Source organism: Armigeres subalbatus, chromosome 2 (genome assembly GCF_024139115.2).
Source record: "Armigeres subalbatus isolate Guangzhou_Male chromosome 2, GZ_Asu_2, whole genome shotgun sequence".
NCBI lineage: Eukaryota > Metazoa > Arthropoda > Insecta > Diptera > Culicidae > Armigeres > Armigeres subalbatus.
The window spans coordinates 344,607,095-344,625,273 of NC_085140.1; the positions used below are offsets into that span (position 1 = coordinate 344,607,095).

Below are 18,179 nucleotides of genomic sequence, written 5' to 3' on the forward strand. Positions count from 1 at the left end.
ATAAACCAGGTTGTGTGTTGAGATGGTGTCCCTCGGATGTATCGGGAGGTGTGTTGTGATCGACGGGAGTTTCTTGGGCGGTAAATTTTGGATGTTTCCTGGATTCGGATACAGGGCCGGACTAAGAAGCTGGATGAAAATGCTGGAAGATGTAATGCTTACAATCCAGGTTAGAGTACCTGGGATCCCTGTGACACTGTTGGGACTTATTGTCCGTAAAGCGGCTTGGAGGAGTGGGACTTACCTCCCGAAAAGCTTTCAGGGGGGCCAGAAAGGCTAGCGATACCAACAGCAAATACATTTTCAGCTTTTAGACTTTGCTGGAAATTGAAACACGCCCGACGTTTCAATCCGTTTTCATCAAGGATTCTATGAAATATTGACATATCTCATATGTCACGACTTTTAATCTTGAGTTGATGATTTTTATGGAACGGTACAACAAAAAGATTGGGGTGCCTCCGTGAGTCACCTTAACGATTCAATTAGATATCGTTTTCAAATCTTATGTTGCGTAAATGGAATGAAAAAAAAATTTTAGAAAACCATCCGTAGAACTCATTTCTTGGTATATGATGACAGCGCTATATTTGAACGTAGATTGATGCACAAACCGATTCAATGAAAAATGTTAGCAAAGCTTTCACTAATCCTATTTTCATCTCAATTTCAAGGTTCATTTCGGAACCAAAATAGCATCCAATTCGTCTTGCTTATTGAATTCAAATCGGATGCATGGTTCCTCTCCATAATGTTATCCAACTGACGAAAACTTCGACAAAGCACAATGAAGTCATTTTAACAATATGTCCTTCTCTATATGCCTGTGCCGTTGTTAACAAATTAATCGTGAAATGGTTCTTGAAACCAACCATGATCCAAATATTTAAATTATGAATATTACAAAAGGAGTTTTAGTCGCGAACTCCACAGTACACACATCCATTGCTTAACTTCACTTGTTCTGCTGAATCGTGGAACTGGTAACAACCTCTGTTTGATCATCATGTTTCTTCTTCATCTTTGGCTCTACATTCCAACTGGAACTTGGCCTGCTTTCCAAGTTAGTATTCTATTAGCATTCCCACAGTTATTAATTGAAAGCTTTGCCAATGCATGTGGCAAGTACAATGGATACACTTTGTCCAGGGAGTCAAGAATGTTTCCCGCCCGAAAACATCCTGAACCGGACCGAGAATCGAACTCGCCATATCTGGATTGGCAATTGCCGTAAACAGAAACATTATCGATTTGATTTCCATATAACCTACCTACTTCCGTAGAGTATTTTCAGCGTTTCCCAGAAACCATGTTAAGCCAAGATATCATCAAGCACATGAGAAATTTATTTCGAAACTTTCGAATAGTTAAGAGACCTTAAAAATCTAGAGGACATACAAGAAAGCTATGTTGATAACAAAAAAATATTTTTGACCATATTTCTACATGCAAATAAACTGTAGTGCGCTCCCGAATGCATTGCAAACATATGACCACATCGAGAGCAATTGCTACAACCGGGCGTGATCTAAAAACATGAATTCTTCCCTCCCTGGAAAACGCCTCCGCGCCTGAGCCATGTCACTGCTTCCCACCTGAAAACCCCTATAGCAGGGTCCTGATTTATCGCTCCAATTTGTTGTCGAAAATTAATTTGTTAATTAAATTAATAAACACGGCCCAACGAGGAGTGCCGTTTGCAGGTCCAGGGATTGATTCCAGTGTTGAAGCAGATGAGCCGAGGGCAGCAGCTCTTGGAAGCTCAACAAACACGCCCCAAGTTTACATGGTACGTGGCGCGCGTGGTAGGCAGAAGAGTTCACGCCCCACCTCCGTGCCTGGTTCGTTGGATGGGAAAGACATCACCAATTTCGACGTGGCGGCAGCGATGCAATCTACCGAGCAAGATCTTCCGCGGTGTATGCTGAGGCAGTAGGTGTCTTTGGGTTGTTCTCGGGAAGATGCGCAAAGTCACCGGGCGGGATGAGTTTTAATCGCTTGAATTTCAAATTATGACCCCTGGGTTTCGTTGTGGCGGCAAATGAAGCGAAATTTTCGAAAAAAATAAAATAAAAACGTGAACCCAATGACGGTACATAAGAACAGGGAATCCAACGACGTGATAGGTCGTCGCCAGGGCAAGTCGTGATCGGAGAGCCGAAAAAATAAGAACACAGGAAATTCAGGATTAAATCACTTGCATGGCAATTATCCTACTGTTACTAATTATTATACTGTACGTTCATTGTTGTATTTTACAATACCTTAAGCTAAATATTAACACAAGATTTTTACTTTATTTCTTTGCAGGTAAGTTCACAAAGCCGTTGGGACGATTTCAATTAACTTTTTACTCAGTTTTGTATTCCGTATCTTTGATCCTCATATGAAAATAAACAAAGTTAATGAAAACAAAGAGTAAAACCCGAGTAAGTTTTCGCTTTTCACATTGAATATTTTACATGAATACATATTTTTTATTCAATTGATAAAAACGTACGAACAACCCATATCAAATCTAGAACAACATTTGAAAAGGGCGTAATAGCCGAAATTTATTCCTTCTGATTCTTCGTCCACATATATAGCTATATGCGTTGACGAAGAATCAGATGGAATAAATTTTGGCTGTTACGCCCTTTTCAAATGCTGGTCTGGAAATCTACAAGGGATCATGTTCTTCGTGACAATTTCGCCCTTTCTTACCCTCATCGCAACTTATAAAAAACGACGACAACAACAAAAACAGCCACAATATGTGACTGGCGGCAAACGAAAGTGGTTTATAGCCCAATTGTTATCTAAATCTAGAACCGGTACAAGTTTATGTTGGAACCAACCGGGGCACGACTCCATAATTTCGGCGAGCTGCTGCAGCAAGGCCACAAACAAAAGGTGGTAAAATGTGTAACGAACGACCTGCCGCCTATCAGAGGTCGAAACAAGCAGAAGGATTTGCGAAACCACGCCGGGCCGCGCCATTCCGGTTCTGGTTGTGCCAAGGCAAACGCAAACGGTTCGGCCCTGATTCTGAAGAGCTCAAGGAGACACCCTGCGGGAAGGGTGTCGGCAATGCGATGGAAAGAAGTTTGCGGTTGCGATGATAACAAAGGCAATTGAATTTGGATCTCGTCAATTCGGTTCGGTTTGCATTGTTCTCAATGGCAAGACATGGTCGACGAACCTGTTTTATTTTAGTTAAAATGGGTATATTTGAAATGGTATTTAGCGTCATAGATAAAACACCAGTAGATACAGTTAGTGAACTCAGAGCGGATAGCGAAATTTACTTTTGGGCGGACATATGTATCTTATGGTATTGTATAATCCTGTGCACTATTTTTCACCAAGAATTTCGTATGAAATTCATCTAGGAGATTCTCTATTCATCCAAGAATTCGTTTTGAAATTTCTATCAATATTCCTCCAAGAGTGTTTTTTTTTCTTCTGAATATCACTTAGAAGCTTGCAATAAAAATCCTTCAGGATTTGCTAAACGTATTGATAATGGCGTTAGCGTTAGCGTTGTTACGGTATACTTCGTAGATTGGACACTAGTGATACTCATGTTTCTTATGGAATTTTTTATCCAGATTGCTATCGGAAATCAAGTTACCCTTGATTCCAATCTAAGATAAAAATTGCATAAGCATGAGGATTACTACTCCCGGCCACGCCCATCTTTACCGTAACTAGGGATAGGAAAGGAAATGTTGATGTAGAACTTACTTACGAGAGGCCCCCGACTTGGCGACGCCCTCATAAGTTCTACGGAGTTGGTGGTTGGGTAGGGTAAGGTAGGTCATGGAGGTTTGCCTCAAGCTGGCAATTCGACCCACAGACTATGTTGTTTACCTGTTTTTATTTAAACTCTTGCCAGCCGGCTGTCGAAAGAGTATGCAAATATCTATTTTATTTACAGTTTATTCTTTAAATAATTTACAGGCGATTTCTTAGCCTCTATCTATCAACAACTATTCGTTGAACAAATCTAAGTTTACCAAATTTATACTTTCTACTCAGTGAGCAAAACGATTCCTCCAGGTTTATCGAATACAAAAATCAACCATGCATTTTTAATATAATTGTACTAAACATTTTACAAAGTGTTATTTGAAGTATTTGACGAAGAAAACGACCTAAAAGGCTCAAAAACCAAATATAGAAAAATGTTTGCCCAAACTCCTCCGTAATTAAAAATTTACGATGCAGCTAGTTGAAATTGAACTCAAAGATGCAATAGCTGCTTTAAAAATGTATGCCGAAGCGCAATGGCTATGGTCGCTCAAAGGGGGGTTGTCTAAAGTGTAACGACCCAAACAAACCTTGCGGATAGTTCACACGAATGTGACATAGAGGGGTAGGGGGATTGAAAATAGCCAATTTTTGCGTTAGGTTATTAATGGATCTTCTCTTACAGGAGGAAAAGAATATGAAATGTTACTTGTATGAGTCATGTTACTCAGTACAATTAATTTACGATGGACCTACATTAGAGCAGGGCGGAACTGAAAAAAAGAAACATTCAATTCATCTAATCAAGTAAAATCAAGATTCTGGCATCCCGACCATGCGGAACTGGCCCAGCCAGCCGCGCCCATTATGTATGGAAATTAGTGTGGAAAACATGCATTTCTGAATTTTTGCTCTTCGAGGTTAGGGCTGTTCAAAAGCTTTGAAAAGACATTGATTTGAAAAAAATAACACTACTCTTATATAGGTGTATTTGAAATAACAACTGCAAAAAACACATTATTGGGTTGATCTCACCAAATTTGATTCCTTTCCAAAATCAGTCTTTCATGGTCCGACCACCAAGATCCAGGAAACTTATAGTAGTATACACTTCACAGTAGCAGCACATACATTTCTTCTAATCTAAATCTAATCGTCAAAACGCACGACACTTGAACACTATATGGTTTATCGGAATAATCGCAATCAGAAACGACAAAATATTTGCAAAACACAAATAAATAAAAAATGTAGGATTCTGAGACAGCCGAATGTTCCGAAACCACGGATGAGCGAAGAAAAAAAAATACACGGACGCAGAGAATTTTGAACGTCTTCATTCGCGCGCGGCACACTACGATCTCCGATTTGCTAAACGTTTTGATAATGCCCCAAAAGCAGTTCCATCCGTAAATTCATTCAAGATAGTCCTCCTGAAAATCTTCCATAATTGGTCCTGGAAATTCTCTATCAGTTCCTTCCTAGTCCATCAAGAGTCCGTCATGGAAAACTTTAGAAAGTCACAACCAAAACTTCATCAGAAAAATCATTCAGACATTTCCCCTAAAATTTCCTAAGAGTTCCAAATAAAGTTTCTTCGGTTTTGCATAGAATTCGTTCAGAAAATCCTGTAGAAATTACTTCAAATAGTCTTCAATAATTTCAACCAAAATTTCAATAATTCACCAGAAACTCCGCCAGGAATTCTTTCAGTTTTCCTTCGGAAATTCTACCTTCTTCTTCTTCTTCTTCTTATTGGCATTACATCCCCACACTGGGACAGAGCCGCCTCGCAGCTTAGTGTTCATTAAGCACTTCCACAGTTATTAACTGCGAGGTTTCTAAGCCAGGTTACCATTTTTGCATTCGTATATCATGAGGCTAGCAAGATGATACTTTTATGCCCAAGGAAGTCGAGACAATTTCCAATCCGAAAATTGTCTAGACCGGCACCGGGAATCGAACCCAGCCACCCTCAGCATGGTCTTGCTTTGTAGCCGCGCGTCTTACCGCACGGCTAAGGAGGGCCCTATTCTACCTGAAATTCTTCAAAGAAATCATCTGGAACTTCATCTAAAGTTTTTCTCTTCATTACAAAATTTCACCTGGAAGTTTCTTCGGGAATTGCTTCGGAAATTATTTAAGTACTTCCTCCGAAAGTTCCTTCAGGAATTCGCTCGAAGTTTTCTTCAGAAATTTCTCAGCAAGTTTCATAAAGAAATTCCTCCGGAAGTTCGTCGAGAAATTCCTCGGAAGTTCGTTCAGAAGCTCCTTCAGAAGTTCGTTCCGGAATTCCTCCCGAAGTTCCTTCAGAATTTCCTTCAGAAGTAGTTTCAGGAATTCCTCCGGAAATTCCTTCGGGAAGTCTTTCGGAAGTTCCTTCAGGAATTTCCCAGAAGCTCGTTCAGGAGTTCCTTTAGAAGTTCTTTCAGAAATTTCTCCAGAAGTTACTTCGGGAAGACTTTCAGAAGTTTCTTCAAGAATTCTCAGGGAGTTCCTTGAGGAATTCCTCCAGAAGTTCCTTCTGGAATTCCTCCGGAAGTTCCTCCAGAAATACATCCGGAAGTTCCTCCAAGAATTCCTTCGGAAGTTTCTTCGGAAAGTTTTTTGGAAATTTCTCCAGGAATTTCTCCGGAAGTTCGTCCAGCAATTCCTTCCGAGGTTTATTCAGGAATTCCTCCAGAAGCTCGTTTAGGATATCCTGTAGAAGTTCCTTCAAGAATTTCTTTTAGAAATTCCTCGAGGAATTCCTTCGAGAGTTCCTTGAAGAATTCCTCCAGAAGTTCCTTTACAAATTCCTCCGAAAGCTCCTTGAAGAATTTCTTCGGAACTTCCTTGAGGAATTTCTTCTGTTGTTCTTTCCGGAAGTCGTTCAGGAGTTTCTTCAGGAATTCATCAAGATTAGACCTCTTCATGTTTTCAAAAAGTATCAAAAATTCAACCAGTCAGCCCAGAATCACAATTCTTATGCTAAATTAAGCCTCCTGTCAAATTTTCAGCTAATTCGGATAAAATTTCGAGGTGGCTCAAGTCGATTTAGTGTTTTTCGGCTATTTTCAATTTTGTTCAGCTTCTGATATTTAAGAATTTACCAGTTACAATTATTTATGGCAATTATATTACTCAAATATCCAGGGAAAAAAGAGGAATAATAAAATAATAAATTAGTAATGATTTGAAATATATTCAAGTATTTTGTAGAACAACGACTTTCAAGGGAAACAGTGTTTTTATGGCTTGAAAATCACTTTAACACCATCAAAACGTGAACGGAACGATTCGCAATGTTCACAAGACTTGTAGAGCACACCAAAAACTTCCGTATAGAGGTTGTTGCGATGATTTCCGGCGTATATATTTCTAGTAAGATTTTTTTCAAAACTGAAAATAGCCCAAAAACACTAAATCGACTTGAGCCACCTCAAAGTTCAATCCGAATTAGCTGAAAATTTGACAGGAAGCTTATTTTAGCATGAGAATTGTGATTCTGGGCTGACCGATTGAATTCTTGATATTTTTTGAAAACATGAAGAGGTCTAGTCAAGATGTTCCTTGAGGAACTGCTTCGAGAGTTCCTTGAAGAATTCATCCGAAAGTTCCTTCAGCAATTCCTTCCGAAGTTCCCCCAGGAAATCCTCCGGAAGTTCCTCCAGAAATTCTTCCGGAAGTTCCTCCAGAAAATCCTCCAAAAGTTCCTCGAAATAAATCCTGGAGGAACCTTCGGAGGGAACTTATGGAGGAATTCCTGAAGGAACTTCTGGAGGAATTCCTGAAGAAACTCCCGGAGGAATTCCTGAAGAATCTTTCGGAGGAATTCCTGAATGAACTTCCGGGGAAATTCCTGAAGGATCTTTCAGAAGAATTTCTGAAGGAACTTCCGTAGAATTTTTTTGTTACACTAAAAGGTAGGGATGGGGTTGGTACTTCCCAATGTTACGCATGACGCGAAATAAAAGTTATTTAAAAAATGTTTGAATGACTGAGTGAAATAATTGCTGCCATGGCTGAACAAGACGATGTATTCAAATCCACCTAACCTATTCGCTATTTTTGTATGCATAATTGTCTCATGTTAGTCTTCGTATACTTTGAAATTATATCAGAGTGATCTATTTGATTTAATGAAGGTATTAAACGAAATGCCTGCTAGCTGGTTGGACGGCCTCATTTGCCCTCTCTTTAAGAAAGGGCACAGACTGGAGTGCGCCAATTACCGAGGAATAACCCTCCTTAATTCGGCGTACAAAATTATGTCCCGTATTCTGTTCAACAGATTGAGACCGCTTGAAGAGTCCTTCGTCGGCGAATACCAAGCAGGTTTTCGTGAGGGCCGATGAACGACGGATCAAATGTTTACCCTGAGACAAATCCTTGATAAATTCCGGGAGTACAACTTGCAGACACATCATCTGTTTATTGATTTCAAGGCGGCGTACGATTCAGTGAAACGGAATGAATTATGGCAAATTATGCTTGAACATGGTTTTCCGGCGAAACTGATACGGCTGATTCGTATAACGTTGGACGGATCGAAATCAAGTGTAAGGGTTGCGGATGAAATATCGACGTCATTTGTTACCTTAGATGGATTAAAGCAGGGTGATGCACTCTCGAACCTACTGTTCAATATAGCGCTCGAGGGAGCGATTAGGAGAGTTGGTGTGCAAAGAAGCGGTACCATTATCACAAAATCGCATATGCTCCTGGGATTTGCGGACGATATCGATATTATCGGAATTGATCGCCGTGCCGTGGAAGAGGCTTTTGCGCCTTTTAAGAGGGAGACAGCGAGAATTGGACTCACGATCAATACCAGCAAAACGAAGTACATGGTCGCTGGCAATCAACGTGGGTTCATTAGTGGTGGTGGTAGCGAAATAGTGCTGGATGGTGAAAAATTTGAAGTGGTAGAGGAATTTGTGTATCTTGGAACATTAGTGACGTGCGATAATGATGCTACCCGCGAGGTGAAAAGGCGTATTGCAGCTGCAAATGGGGCTTATTACGGACTTCGTAACCAGCTTAAGTCCCGTAGTCTGCAAACGAAAACAAAACTCGCGCTGTATACTACTCTGATTCTTCCGGTGGCTTTATACGGCCATGAGACATGGACGTTAAAGGAGGCTGATCGGAGAGCTCTCGGAGTGTTTGAGCGTAAGGTGCTGCGGACAATACTCGGCGGTAAACAGGAGAACGGTATCTGGCGGCGTCGCATGAATCACGAATTGTACCAGGTGTATAAAGGGCTGGATATTATTAAGCTTATACAACACGGCAGACTACGGTGGGCTGGTCACGTTGTTCGTATGCCGGAAGAACGACAAACGAAGATAATATTTAGTAGAGAACCCGGAAGAGGCCGCAGGCTTCGTGGAAGGCCGCGTACACGATGGCTTTTTGCAGTTGAAGAGGACCTGAGGGCGCTCAATGTTCAGGGCGACTGGAAGCGATTGGCCCAGGATCGAGTCCAGTGGAGAAGGATACTCCATTCGGCGTAGGTTCATCGAAGAGCTGTAGCCCATCAAGTAAGTAAGTATTAAACGATATCGAACACATAAAGGGATTTATTTGCGTTGAAAACACCAGGCGAATATTTTGTTTGTCGGCAGAACTGTCATTTCAATTGTTATGGTCACAAATGCTATTTCTGGATGGTTTTAAAGAAAATGAGTTTTCTTCACAGTCCTGTGAAACAATGTTTCCAAATTTCATACCAGTTGATAACCAGCAATAAAAATTCAAGTTTCAAATGACATTTTCTTAATTCTGAACCACGCAAAATAAACGGCTTTCTCCAGAACTAATACCTAGGATAGCTATTTTTTCGAATACAAACCGCGATTTCACAGGAAATGCATGATTCAGCGGGAATCTGCTAATATTTGTTCTCAAAATCAGGTACGCTCATATCGCATGACCGTGATAGTCTTTGAAATGGAGTTTCATCTGCCATGGTTCAATTAGCTACATTGTAATCGGCATTTTGGGGAGGAATAGAATAATATTTCCAACCTTGGTTTCTGGTCATGTGCTACGCTACGGGACCGCCCTGATATATTCTTAAATAAACCCTCGATATAGTAATCTCAACCGCAACATTTTTTGCGTGTACTCATGCAATAGCGGGACATGCGACTTCCAGCTCCGAATCTCCAGGAAATCCAGGAGAAGATCGGCCGGCTGAAAACAACAAAGCCCCTGGAGTTGACCAACTACCAGGAGAGCTGTTTAAACACGGTGGTGAGGTACTGGCTAGAGCGCTGCACTGGGTGATTACCAAGGTTTGGGAGGATGAGGTTCTGCCGCAGGAGTGGATGGAAGGTGTCGTGTGTCCCATCTACAAAAAGGGCGATAAGCTGGATTGTAACAACTACCGCGCAATTACATTGCTGAACGCCGCCTACAAGGTACTCTCCCAAATTTTATGCCGCCCACTAACACCAATTGCAAGAGAGTTCGTGGGGCAGTACCAGGAGGGATTTATGGGTGAACGCTCCACCACAGATAAGGTGTTCGCCGTACGTCAGGTATTGCAGAAATGCCGCGAATACAACGTGCCCACACATCATCTATTTATCGACTTCAAAGCCGCATATGATACAATCGATCGGGACCAGCTATGGCAGATAATGCACGAAAACAGATTTCCGGATAAACTGATACGGTTGATCAAGGCGACGATGGATCGGGTGATGTGCGTAGTTCGAGTTTCAGGGGCATTCTCGAGTCCCTTCGAAACGCGTAGAGGGTTACGGCAAGGTGATGGTCTTTCGTGTCTGCTATTCAACATCGCTTTGGAGGGAGTAATAAGAAGGGTATGGATTGACACGAGTGGTACGATTTTCACGAAGTCCGTCCAGTTATTTGGTTTCGCCGACGACATTGATATTATGGCACGTAACTTTGAGAGGATGGAGGAAGCCTACATCAGACTGAAAAGCGAAGCTAAACGGATTGGACTAGTCATCAATACGTCGAATACGAAGTACATGGTAGGAAGAGGCTCAAGAGAGGTCAATGTAAGCCACCCACCACGAGTTTCTATCGGTGGTGACGAAATCGAGGTGGTTGAAGAATTCGTGTACTTGGGATCACTGGTGACCGCCGATAACGATACCAGCAGAGAAATTCGGAGGCGCATAGTGGCTGGAAATCGTACGTACTTTGGGCTCCGTAAGACGCTCCGATCGAATAGAGTTCGCCTCCGTACCAAACTGACTATCTACAAAACGCTTATAAGACTGGTAGTTCTCTACGGGCACGAGGCCTGGACGATGCTCGTTGAGGACCAACGCGCACTGGGAGTTTTTGAAAGGAAAGCGTTGCGTACCATCTATGGTGAGGTGCAGATGGCGGACGGTACGTGGAGGAGGCGAATGAACCACGAGTTGCATCAGCTGTTGGGAGAACCATCCATCGTTCACACCGCGAAAATCGGAAGACTGCGGTGGGCCAGGCCCGTAGCCAGAATGTCGGACAGTAATCCGGTGAAAATGGTTCTCGACAACGATCCGACGGGAACAAGAAGGCGAGGTGCACAGCGGGCAAGGTGGATCGATCAGGTGGAGGACGATTTGCGGACCCTCCGCGGACTGCGTGGTTGGCGAAGTGCAGCCATGGACCGAGCTGAATGGAGAAGACTTTTATGTGCAGCACAGGCCACTCCGGCCTTAGTCTGATAATAAATAAATAAATCATGCAATAGCGGGCATAGAAAAGCTTTCAATTAAAAACTGAGGAAATGCTGAAGGAATACTAAGTTGTAAAGTTGGCCACATTCCAGTTGGAATGTAGAGCCATTGAAGAAGAAGAAGAAGAAGAAGAAGAAGACCAGCGATTGTCAACCTTTTGCTTGAGAGGTACCCCTTCGAACTTTTGCGTTTATTGAGGTACCCCAAATAAAAATAAACGTGAAGCTTGAAGCTTCTGAGCATCTTAAAAGAAAGCTTCTGCGCCTCTTTGTAAGATGCATTTGAGCCTCTTTGTAGGAAGCTTCGAAACCTCTTTGTAGGATTATTCGGAACCTCTAGAAAGGAGGTTATGAACTGAATGGAAGGAGGCTTCTGAGACACTTAGAAGAAGGCCAAGCCTTTTGCAACGAAACTACTGAGCGCGTCAGAAAAAGGCCTGCATGTCTCTCAAATGAATGATTTCTAGCCTTTAGATTCTAAATTACAATTTGAAATTAAAAAACAGTCACTTTCGGTACAATTATATTTGGCACGTGACAGAATGGCACCTGAAACTTAACGTTTTCTGGGTGGCGATTTGTTTTCAATTGTGATATTTTAATTTTGAAACGTATTTTCCATATTGAGGCCAGAAAGCTTTCTGTCAAGCATAAGACCCTTTAGCCAATAACACTTCTGCTCCCTATAATAGTATCTTTAGAACAGAGAACATGTGTCCCAAATTTTGTTGAAATCGGTTGAGAGTCGCCTCTCCACATCTTGAAAGGACCATCGAGATAAGGAGAGATCAAGGAATGAAAGGAAATTTAATATGAATAGTACATCGGAAGAAGCTCGTTGCTATGAAAAAAGACAACAAAACAAATGTCGTTTCTTGGTTTTGATGCATTTGTTATTTTTCACAGTTGACCATCTAGGTTTGGTGCCAAAACTGAAATGTCCCCTTCTACAGGTTCCCCGGAGACAAATCAGTAGGTCCCGGAAGCGTCTAAAGCCGTCAATGATCCATATACCTTACTTCCTGATAGAAAACCTCGAAAAATGAACCGTCGAAAGACCAGTTTTGGCGCTAAAACTGGAATGTCCCCTTCTACGGATTTCCCGGGGATAATCCGTAGGTCCCGGAAGCGGCCAAAGGCGTCAGTGTTCCACTTTATATTCATACCTCGCTTCTTGATAGGAAACCATGGATAAAGAACTGTCGAACGATTAGCTGTGGTGCCAAAACAGAAATGTCCCCTCTACGGGTTCCTCGGCGACAATCCGTAGGTCCCACAAGCGGTCAAAGGCGTCAATAGTCCATTTTTTACTCTACCTCACTTCCTGACAGAGAATTATGAAAAACGAACCGTCGAATGACCAGTTTTGGTGCTAAAACTGGAATGTCATCTTCTACAGGTTCCCCGGGGACAAATCCGTAGGTCCCGGAAGCGGTCAAAGCCGTCAATTGTCCACTTTATACTCATACCTCACTTCCCGATAGAAAACCATGAAAAACGAACCGTCGAATGACTAGCTTTGGTGCCAAAACTGAAATGTCCCCTCTACGGGTTCCCCAGGGATAATCCGTAGGTCCCGGAAGCGGTCAAAGCCGTCAATGGTCCATTTTATACTCATACCTCGCTTCCTGATAAAAGACCATGAAAAACGAACCGTCGAATGGCTAGCTTTGGTGCCAAAACTGAAATGTCCCCTCTTCGAGTTCCCCGGGGGCACCCCAGCGACTTCAGAATCCGTCTTTTTGGTTGGTTTTTCATTCCTGACGTGACAGAAGACTTCTGGAATGTAATCATAATGGAAGATCGGTCAAAAAGCTGGATTCAAATGAATTTGTGGCCTGGTCCCTTTTAAAACTCCCTTTCGGCACCGATTCTAAACAAATGGCCATATCTCACTTGATTCTGGTCCGATTTCGAATTTCAACATATGGTTCCAATCAGAAAGAGCCCTACTTTATTTGTGGTTACTAATATTATTCTGTTTTTAACCACAACTTATCCTAATACCCACCACAAATTTACGGTTCTGAACCTACCTTCGAAAAACCCGGAATATCTCCGATATCCGATGGCCATGGTCGGTTCCATGAACATATGGTGAAACTACGTACTGTCGTAAAGTCATCAAAACATCCACTTTTGAAATGCTTATTTATTACAACTAAAACTTTTGATCCAAGTGCTTTTACGCTTTGTTAGACGTTCAAAAATTCCAAGCCAATTTTCGAAAAAGACCTCAAACGAGTTGGCATGTCTATGATACGCTATGACATGGATGGAACTTAATCAGACACTTGCGAACGTTGGTGTGTTCCTCAGATAAGCTAGGCCGTTGGTAAATCAGGGGAAAATCGATCAATCAATGACTAAGGTTTTTACTCAACACTTTACTTAACATATCAGGGATAGACAGTGTGACATCAACGCGGTACTGTATATTACATGAATCACAGTGAAATCAGATTCCCTCAAAGAATTGAATCGTTCGATTAGGTTTTATCAGATGAATCCTTCAATGGGTGAAAAAATGTTTTTTTTATTCCTTTTGCGTTACTAAAAAGAAGAATGTATTTAGTGTTGCCTCAATTATAGATCCCCGGCATAAAAAGATTAACAAGACTGACTATAGACTGCTGCAAAATGTAGATCTGTTTTAAATTACCCAATTGTTTGCTCATACCATTTGCTTACCATAATTCCCTTCATTAGAGTTTTAAACAACAATTTATTCATTCCCACGAATGATGTTGCCTTGGGATTTCCGTTTAAAGACCGGTTTTACAAGTACACAGCTGACCAATTGCACATTTATAAAAACGTCTAAGTTCGCTTTTAAACAAATCGCACATGTTTGCACGCTCTTGGCTCTCGCCCTGGCGACGATACCCGCCAAGATAATATCGCAGTCAACGGACTACATTCACCGACTCCGTAGGTAGGCATCTTTTATACTGCTGCCAACCAACACCACGCTCGGTTATCGCGATCGCGTCTTCTGCTCTTCTGATTCTGCCAGTTATCAGCGGATCCCGCCAGCATCAAAAGCACTTACGTAAATCACTCTTCGAATGGATCGATTGCACCGCCAACATATGATGATGCTGACACATCATTTTGAAAAACCTTTTCCGCACTTCTCGCTTTTGTCTGCACTTTTACCACAATCACTTCCGAGTTTGCACCTGACTCGCGGATCTCAACAATTAGGTTCGGTTGTTACCGTCGCTGTTGTTGTTGTTGTTTCTGTAACTGTTTTCACTGACGTCCACTGGTAACGCTATTTGCGTAGTACTTGGCCGTTCGTTGTCGTTTTGTTTCTGTATTTGTTGCAAAACCCACAAATTCACTAGCATTGTCACCGTTCGCTAGCCGCCGACTCAAGTTCTCTCCGGATCAGTCTGGTTCCTTTCAGCGTAATCAAAACGCCCACGATCGCGACATTTTTAGATAAAATTAACCGTCTGCAAAAGGTAGTGATCTTATGCTGCACACGCGCACCTCTATTGCACAATGTGATAAACCGACGTAATCGTCTGAGAACCGTTTCAAAATGCTAATTGCTTGATATGGATCCTGCGCCGGGTTTGCGAGCTTCCTCAAGAGGCTGCAGCGGAACTACTAAGCAAAATAAGTCCCCATACATCAGGGATCGCGCGCGCGAACGGCATCGCACACGTTGTGATTCTTAGGGCACACGACCTCGCTGCTAGAGGATGAGCCCGCCGCTGCGGCTGTCAGTGACGAGCGACTATCTCTGCGAGTATGACCGTGAGGGGTGTACTACGAGATTCCCGATTCTAAGTAACAATCAACAACAAACGTCGCGACGGCCCGGAGGGGTGGAAATGGAGCGAATCGGACTGTGGCGCGGTGCACACCGTACTAAGCCTCTTGGCTTGATCTTGTGCTCGAACGATTTTCTGCTGCTGGCTGCTTGGGCAATTCGAGGTGGTTGGCTGTGGTGGTGTTGTTTATACGGTCCGAGTGTATACTAAGTGTATGAAAGCGGTGACATCAAGCCAACATCACGTTGAGTTGAATTCGGTGATAAAGGCTTGTGATCCCGGAAAAAAAAGAAATGGGTCGCCACATCCACAAAAGCGCGAATCCCAACATCGACCTTGGCAAGGGGCGCACCCGGGATTGAGGTTTATTTTTTATTTTGGGGTACAGGGTTGTCAAATTGAAACTTTGTCTGGGGGGAACAATTGCAGAAATTGGTAACCCTGTTTTTTTGCTGAGTTTACGAAAAATGTCTTGCTTTAGCAGTGTTTGTCACGTTAGGGATGATCATTTTTTATTTGAGGCAGTATAATAATCTCTATGCACATAAATATTCCTCAGGAACAAAAGAACGTATGGTAGAATCAGCATCAAACTCTGATTGGTGATTTGCATTAATTAATACAATTGGAAGCGGGAAACAGTAACATTGAAAATGCTATTTTCTCATACAGATGTTAGGGTGTTTGGGGGGTCGTACACTAATTACGTAAGCTTTTTTTTCTGGGTTTTTAAACCCCCCTCTCCCCATGTAAGATTTTTCCCATACAAATGATTTTTTTATTTATATGGTGCGTAAAACGACAACCCCCTCTCCCCAAAAGTGCTTACATAATATGTGTAGAGACCCTGGGAAGAATTTTATATTTTGAAACCGAAAGCACTAGCTAATTTTTATTTGTGTGAATTTTGAAATGGTTTCAGCTTTTCAATCTCCATTCAAATAATTTGAATTAAACAATATCACTAGAGTACCTACGAAAATGTCCAAAGTCCAACCGATTTATATTTGTTGCCGTTATAACAATTATAAATATTAACAACTTAAGTATTTTTCATGGTTTAATAATTCTAATTTAGTTTGGTTTCTATTAGCAACCCTATAATCAGAGACCGGCGGAGTGAAAAACTGTCGAAATGGCAATATATGAAAATGCATGAAATCGTGACAATGATACTGGCAGCACTTGAACTTTTTGCTTGCTTCTTATGAATGCAAATAGTAAACAAGTCGAAATGGAACCGCTTCTGACAGTTCGATTGGAAACAAGATGGCGTCTTCGCCGATCTTTTATTCTAGTATTTCTAGTTTCTATGTTTGATGGAATAAAAGGTAAAAATGAATTTCAATTCAGTGTTTATTGGAGATAAGTAAAACGAGAGTGAATGTAACATAATTGGAGCTAAAACATGTGATTGCTTTTAAAGTCGATCACAGCACTTAATAACCGATCAATGTGGGATGATTTGGGTGCTTTGTACCGCAGCCAAACTTCGTCGAAATCCGAATGAACGGACTCGGAAGCTTGTTCGTTGTGTAACTTACTTATGGATCCTGTACACCTCCGGTGGTGCAAAGGGCCGACTTGAAAGATCTCCATCCTGAGCGATGCCCGGCTATCGCTTTAACCTGTTGCCAGGTTAGATTTCGGTCGACTTCTTTTATTTCTTTATTGAGGCTTCGCCGCCATGAGCCTCTGGGTCTGCCTCTGCTGCGATGTCCCACTGGGTTCCAGTCTAATGCTTGTTTACAGATTTCGTTTCCACCCTACGTAGAGTGTGGCCGACCCAGCCCCACTTCCGATCCCGAATTTCTGTTGCTATCGGCCTCTGGTGACAACGACGATGGAGCTCGTTGTTTGAGATCCAGTTGTGAGGCCACCAGGCCCGAATTATATACCGCAGGCATCTGTTAATGAACACCTGCAGCCGTTGAGTGTTCTCCAGTGATACACACCATGTTTCGCTAGCGTATAACAGCACAGATTTCACGTTAGAGTTGAAAATTCGTATTTTGGTGCGTTCACTTATCTGCCTGTTTTTCCAGATATTTCTTAAACTCGCAAAGGCAGCCCTTGCTTTCTTGATCCGTGCGCCTATGTCGATCTTGGTACCGCCGTCTGACGCCATTTGGCTACCAAGATATTGGAAGCTTTCAACATTCTCCACTGATAAGAAAATTATTTTGAGCTTTTTAGTGGAATGTTTTCACCTGTCATAAGACGAGTTTGAACAGTCCCATTGAATTCCACCACTTAATTGTATCCTGACAGATACGTATTTCGACCTCAACAGTAAGGCCGTCTTCAGTGTCTTGTACTTGACTCGACTTGTCGAGTCAAGTACAAGACACTGAAGACGGCCTTACTGTTGAGGTCGAAATACGTATCTGTCAGGATTCAATTAAGTGGTGGAATTCAATGGGATTGTTCAAACTCGTCTTATGACAGGGGATTCTCCACTGGTTGCCCGGCTACTGTGAAACTGGAAGGAGTCACCGTGTTTACATCCAACGATTTGGTTTTGTTGACGTTGATGACTAAACCTGCCGAGGAGGAGCGATCGGCAAGGTCGTTGAGCTTACTCTGCATATCAGAGCGCCGTTGCGCGAGTAGTGCAACGTCATCCGCCAATTCGAAGTCGTTTAGGTGCTCCATGGTTATAGGCTGCCATAACAGCCCGCGGTTTGGTTCACGGTCAATCGCATCTACCAGAATCTCATCGATTACGATGAGGAACAGTAACGGTGATAGAATACATCCTTGCCTCACACCAGCTACGACCCGGATAGGGTCGGACAGGACCCCATTGTGCAGCACTCTACACGAAAAGGCCTCGTACTGTGCTTCGATGAGGCCGATGATTTTCTCAGGAACCCCCTTGCGTCTCAGGGCGCCCCACATGTTCTCGTGATTGAGACGGTCGAAAGCTTTTTCGTAGTCAATGAATACCAAGTAAAGGGACTCTTGGA

The 18,179-nt window shown here is 42.4% G+C and overlaps 2 protein-coding genes across 6 annotated transcripts in view; one reads left to right on the forward strand and one right to left on the reverse strand.

The window, feature by feature from the left end:
- Positions 1–15,087, reverse strand: part of LOC134212878 (protein phosphatase 1L) — a 143,409-nt gene extending 128,322 nt beyond the window's left edge. Inside the window, exon 1 of the mRNA XM_062691146.1 lies at positions 14,478–15,087. Within this exon, the coding sequence (XP_062547130.1) occupies positions 14,478–14,538 (61 nt within the window). The 5' untranslated portion in view covers positions 14,539–15,087. The remainder of the gene's footprint in view (positions 1–14,477) is intronic.
- The window catches only part of LOC134212875 (dedicator of cytokinesis protein 9), a 329,834-nt gene that overhangs the window by 71,214 nt on the left and 240,441 nt on the right, over positions 1–18,179 (forward strand). The gene's annotated exons all lie outside the window — the stretch shown is intronic.